Source organism: Protobothrops mucrosquamatus, unplaced genomic scaffold (assembly GCF_001527695.2).
Source record: "Protobothrops mucrosquamatus isolate PMUCROS unplaced genomic scaffold, P.Mucros_1.0 scaffold4440, whole genome shotgun sequence".
Classification (NCBI taxonomy): domain Eukaryota; kingdom Metazoa; phylum Chordata; class Lepidosauria; order Squamata; family Viperidae; genus Protobothrops; species Protobothrops mucrosquamatus.
Genome location: NW_015390351.1, coordinates 25,938 through 31,181, shown reverse-complemented (window position 1 = coordinate 31,181; position 5,244 = coordinate 25,938). Strand labels below are relative to the sequence as shown.

Sequence of the window (5,244 nt, the reverse complement as noted above, 5' to 3'; positions counted from 1 at the left end):
GGGAAGGAGGGAGGAGATGGAAATGAGAGGAAGGAAGAAAGGATGGATGGATGGAAGGAAGGATGAAAGAAGGAAGGAAGGAAGAAAGAAAGAAAGAAAGAGGAAGGAGGGAAGGAAGGAAAGAGGGAGGGGATGGAAATGAGAGGAAGGAAGGAAGAAAGAAAAGAAACAAAGAGGGAGAGAGGGAGGGAAGGAGGGAGGGAGGAGATGGAAATGAGACGAAGGAAGGAAGAAAGAAAGAAAGAGAGGGGGAGGTAGGGAGGGAAGGAAGGAGGGAAGGAGGGAGGAGATGGAAATGAGAGGAAGGAAGGAAGGAAGGGGGGAGGAAGGGAGGGAAGGAGGGAGGAAGAAGATGGAAATGAGAGGAAGGAAGGAAGGAAGAAAAAAGAAAAAGGGAGGGAGGGAAGGAGGGAAGGAGGGAGATGGAAAAGAGGAAGAAAGGAAGGAAGAAAGAAAGAAAGGAGAGGAAGGAAGGAAGGAAGGAGGGAGGGAGGGAGAGGATGGAAATGAGAGGAAGGAAGGAAGGAAGGAGGGAGGGAGGGAGGAGATTGAAATGAGAGGATAGAAGGAAGGAAGGAAGGAAGAAGGAAGGAAGGAAGGAAGGAAGGAAGGAAGGATGGATGGATGGATGGATGGATGGATGAATGGAAGGAAGGGAGGGAGGGAGGGAAGGAAGAAATTATCCCAGTGTGAATCAGTTTCTGAAGGACTAAAAACAACATTTAGTTTCCCAAAGGGATGTCGCTTGGTCCACTCCTGACCCCACCATTGGGTTCATCTACTTCTGAAAAGCTTTTGCCAGATCAAAAGAGGAAAAGCACGATTTCCTTAAAATCAAGACCAATCAGTAGTTCTTTTACACTCACGCTCCCTTCTTCCACCTTTGAGTTGCCACCGTTGGGCAAGCGAAGGCCTCCCAGCTGTGGGTTTCACCTCCACTCAGTTTAACGTCCCCCCCCTCAGCCCTTGGGCTTCTTCCCCACGATGCACTGCCTCCAGCGTGCCCTGTGCCCCCTCCCCTTGCCACCCTACCCAACCCAACCACGGGGCCTCACCGTTAATGTCCAGGAAGTCCTCCGCCATCACCACGGGGCCTTTGTCGATGGGCTTGGCCGAACCGTTGAAGACGCGGCCTGCAAAGAGAAGCAACCGTGGGGAGGAAGGCCCAGGGACTTCCCCCCCGAAGGATGTTGGGTGGGGTGGGCCCAAGAGAGGAAGGGTCCACCATGAACAGTCCTGGGAGAACCTGAACAGGTGCCCAGTATCCTCCTAACTAAACTCAGCTGAAGGAATGTCCTTCAAGAAGCCGTCGGATGCTTCAAGATCTTCGGCTGCACGGACAGAAGGACGGAACCCAGATCACGTGAAGAGTTAGTACCGCTTTGGAAAGCCTTGGTAAAACCACACTTGGACTGTTGTGTCCAGTTTTGGTCGCCACCATGTAAAAAAGATGTTGAGGCTTTAAAAAAAAGTGCAGAGAAGAGCAACAAAGATGATCAGGGGACTGGAGGCTGAAACATATAAGGAACGGTTGCTGGAATTGGGTACGTCTAGTTTAATTAATTTAATTAATTAAGAAAACTTGAACCGTAAGAAAGGCCGAGCGCCAAAGAATGGAGGCCTTGGAACTCTGGGGCTGGAGAAGACTCCTGTGAGTCCCCTGGACTGCAAGGCGATCCAACCGGTCAGTCCTAGAGGAGATCAACCCTGACTGCTCTTTCGAAGGCCAGATCCTGAAGTTGAAACTCAAGTACTTTGGCCGCCTAATGAGAAGGAAGGACTCCCTGGAGAAGAGCCTGATGCTGGGAAAGATGGAGGGCAAGAGAAGAAGAAGGGGACGACAGAGAAGGAGGTGGCTGGATGGAGTCCCTGAAGCAGGAGGCCTGAGCTTCAATGGACTCCAGAAGATGGTAGAGGACAGGAAGGCCTGGAGGAACGTGGTCCATGGAGTCGCGATGGGTCGGACACGACTTCGCAACTAACAACAACAAGTTTAATGAAGGGAAGGACGAGGGGGGACAGGATAGCAGCCTTCCAATATCTCAGGGGCTGCCCCAAAGAAGAGGGAGTCAAGACATTCTCCAAAGACCCCAAAGGAAGGACAAGGAGCAACGGATGGAAACCCATCAAGGAGAGAAGCAACCTGGAATTAAAGAGGAATTTCCTGACAGTGAGGACAATTAATCAGTGGAACGGAAGTTGCCTCCGGAAGTTGTGGGTGGGGTTTTTTAAGAAGAGACTGGACAGCCATTTGTCTGAAAGGGGTTAGGGTCTCCTGCTTCAGCAGGGGGCTGGACTAGAAGACCTCCGAGGTCCCTTCCAGCTCTTTTATTCTATAATTCTGCCTCCAACGGGACACCCAGAGCACAGCTGAATCCAAGGAAAGTCACGCCAGAAGACCCCCGTGTGTGGGGGGGGGGCTTCCTGTGCAGACCCCTGAATGACCTGGCCCAGCACAGCAGAGCCATCGAGAAGAGCCTCTTGAAGGCGAGGCCAACACTTTCTCCAATGGCGCGCCTTCTGTCACCCCACATCAGGAGAAGCTCTCCTGGAAAAGAGCAAGGCTGGGGAGATGTTGGGTCACATCACTGTCAAAATGAGCCGGGGAGGGGGCTCAGATTTCCATCCCCGTCCTCAGGTTCCCCCAGCCCTTGACTTGGAGATCCCTAGAAGTCAACGCCAGGGAGCTCCCCCTCCTTCCCCCAAATAACCCACCACGAACATCTGGGGAACCGAGGCCACTATTCAAGAGCTTCTTCTTTTCCACAGGGGGGGAGGGGTTTTCCCCAAGATCCTGAGCGCTCTTTGTCCAGACTCAGTGGGGAAGACCGGCTTCGGATGTCCGCTCCCTTCCTTGCCCCAGAAGCAGAGGGATGGAATAGAATATAGAATATAGAATATAGAATATAGAATATAGAATATAGAATATAGAATATAGAATATAGAATATAGAATATAGAATATAGAATATAGAATATAGAATAGAATAGAATATAGAATATAGAATAGAATAGAATATAGAATATAGAATATAGAATAGAATATAGAATATAGAATATAGAATAGAATAGAATAGAATATAGAATATAGAATATAGAATAGAATAGAATATAGAATATAGAATATAGAATATAGAATATAGAATATAGAATAGAATAGAATAGAATAGAATAGAATAGAATAGAAGGGACCTTGGAGGTGATCTAGTCCAACCCCCTGCTTAGACAGGAAACCCTAGATCATGTCAGACAAATGGTTGTCCAGTTTCTTCTTGAAAGCTTCCAGTGATGAAGCTCCCACAACTTCTGAAGGCAGCTTCTGTTCCATAGGGTTTCCTGTCTAAGCAGGGGTTGGACTAGATTACCTCCAAGGTCCATTCTATTCTATTCTATTCTATTCTATTCTATTCTATTCTATTCTACTCTACTCTACTCTACTCTATTCTATTCTATTCTATTCTATTCTATTCTATTCTATTCTATTCTGTGTCGGCGAATCTATTCTATTCTATTCTATTCTATTCTGTGTCGGAAAATTTCTCCTTATTTCCAGGTTGAATCTCTCCTGGATCAGTTTCCATCCATTATTCCTTGTCTGGCCTTCAGGGGCTTTGGAGAACAACTTGACCTCCTCTTCTTTGGGGCAGCCCCTGAGATATTGGAACCCTGCTATCCTGTCCCCCCTGTTCCTTCTTTTCATTAAACTACTAGACCTACTCAATTCCTGCAACTGTTTCAGCCTCCAGTCCTTTAGCCATCTTAGTTGCTCCTCTCTACACTTTCTCTAGAGTCTCAACATCCTTTCTATAGTCTGTTGACCAAAAAGGGTTGCAGAAGACCTCCAAAGGTCCCTCCCAACTCTTGTTCTTCTGTTCAGCATCTCTGGTGGCTTTCTTCTCTCCTGGACACCTGGGCACTTTCCTATCACCGGAGCCGACCTTTGATCCTCGTGCTTCACGGCGGCCCCTCCGTGCCCTCCCCAAAGACGCCCCACCTACCCAGCATGTCCTCGGACACCGGCGTGCGGAGGATGTCCCCAGTGAACTCGCAAGTCGTCTTGTGGGCATCGATGCCAGAGGTCCCTTCAAACACCTGCAGAGAAAAAGCCACAGGCCAAGGAGCCAAAGACTGGGCCATTAAGGAGGATTAGCAGCAAAAAGCTTTCAGCCTCTCCTTGGGCCAGGATTGTCCCCTCCCTCCCTCCCTCCATGCCCATGCCTCTCATCTAGGACCCCCTTGACCCCCGTGGGATTCCCCCGCTCTGCAGGCTTCCATCTGCGTGACCCCTTGCAAGGCAATCTTCACACCTCTGCCGGGACTGGGTGGATGGAGAGGGATCGTCTCCTGCCCCGTGTCCAGGACAGATATGGCCGCCTCCAAGCCCCTTCTGTCCACAAGGGTGGGGTGGGAGACCCCCAAAGGTCTCCACGCTGGAGGAGTGAAGGTTAGCAGGCAGCCTGCTGAGGGAGCAGGCAGGTCAAGCTTGCCGCTGCCTGGATTCCAGGACACGGCAGAGTGGCGCAAAGAGGGCAATTCTCGTGATCACGAGAGGGGCTTAGAAAGGTCAGCGGTTGGTTAAAGATTAATTCTTTCATTGTCTTGTATGTATCCTAATTTACAGCCCAAATGTTGGAGATGTGGTAGCTTGGACGCTCCTTATTTTCCTATTTGGTGGACTTGTAGAAATATAAAAGCTTTTTGGATTAAGATTTGGTGGAACATTCAAAAGATCTTCAAGAGAAAGTTAAAGTTCACTCCACAATTATTTTTGTTGGGTGTTATTACAGATTGTGATACTAAAGAGACTAATTTGATGTTGAATTTGATAACAGCTGCAAGGTTATTAGTAGGGCAATATTGGAAGAAGGATTTGCTTGCCTGCTATAGAAGAATGGACGCTTAAAGTGTCAAGTTTAGCAGAAATGGCTAAGATTTCTGCCTATTTGAAGGATCATTCACAAGAAAGATACATTTCGGTTTGGAGAAGATGGATAGATTATATTCAGAATAAATATGGGACTAAAAAGTTCCATTTAGCTTATGAGTAAATTTTAGAGTATTATTAGTATTAACAGTTTATTATAGTGAAATTTTTATTAGTTTTAATTATATGATATTATTATTATTTTTAGTATTAGTATTGTTTAACAATATTCTATTGTTTAATAATTAGGATACTAATTTGTTTATGTTTTAATTATGATTATTATATTTATGTTAAAGGGGAGTTAAAGCACATTATGGA

The 5,244-nt window shown here is 47.1% G+C and overlaps 1 protein-coding gene across 1 annotated transcript in view; it reads right to left on the bottom strand.

The window, feature by feature from the left end:
• Nucleotides 1–5,244, bottom strand: part of LOC107299016 (V-type proton ATPase subunit B, kidney isoform) — a 45,405-nt gene that overhangs the window by 16,825 nt on the left and 23,336 nt on the right. Inside the window, exons 4-5 of the mRNA XM_015828380.1 lie at nt 3,998–4,091; nt 1,056–1,133 (exon numbers count right to left, since the gene is read on the bottom strand). Of these exons, the coding sequence (XP_015683866.1) occupies nt 1,056–1,133; nt 3,998–4,091 (172 nt within the window). The remainder of the gene's footprint in view (nt 1–1,055; nt 1,134–3,997; nt 4,092–5,244) is intronic.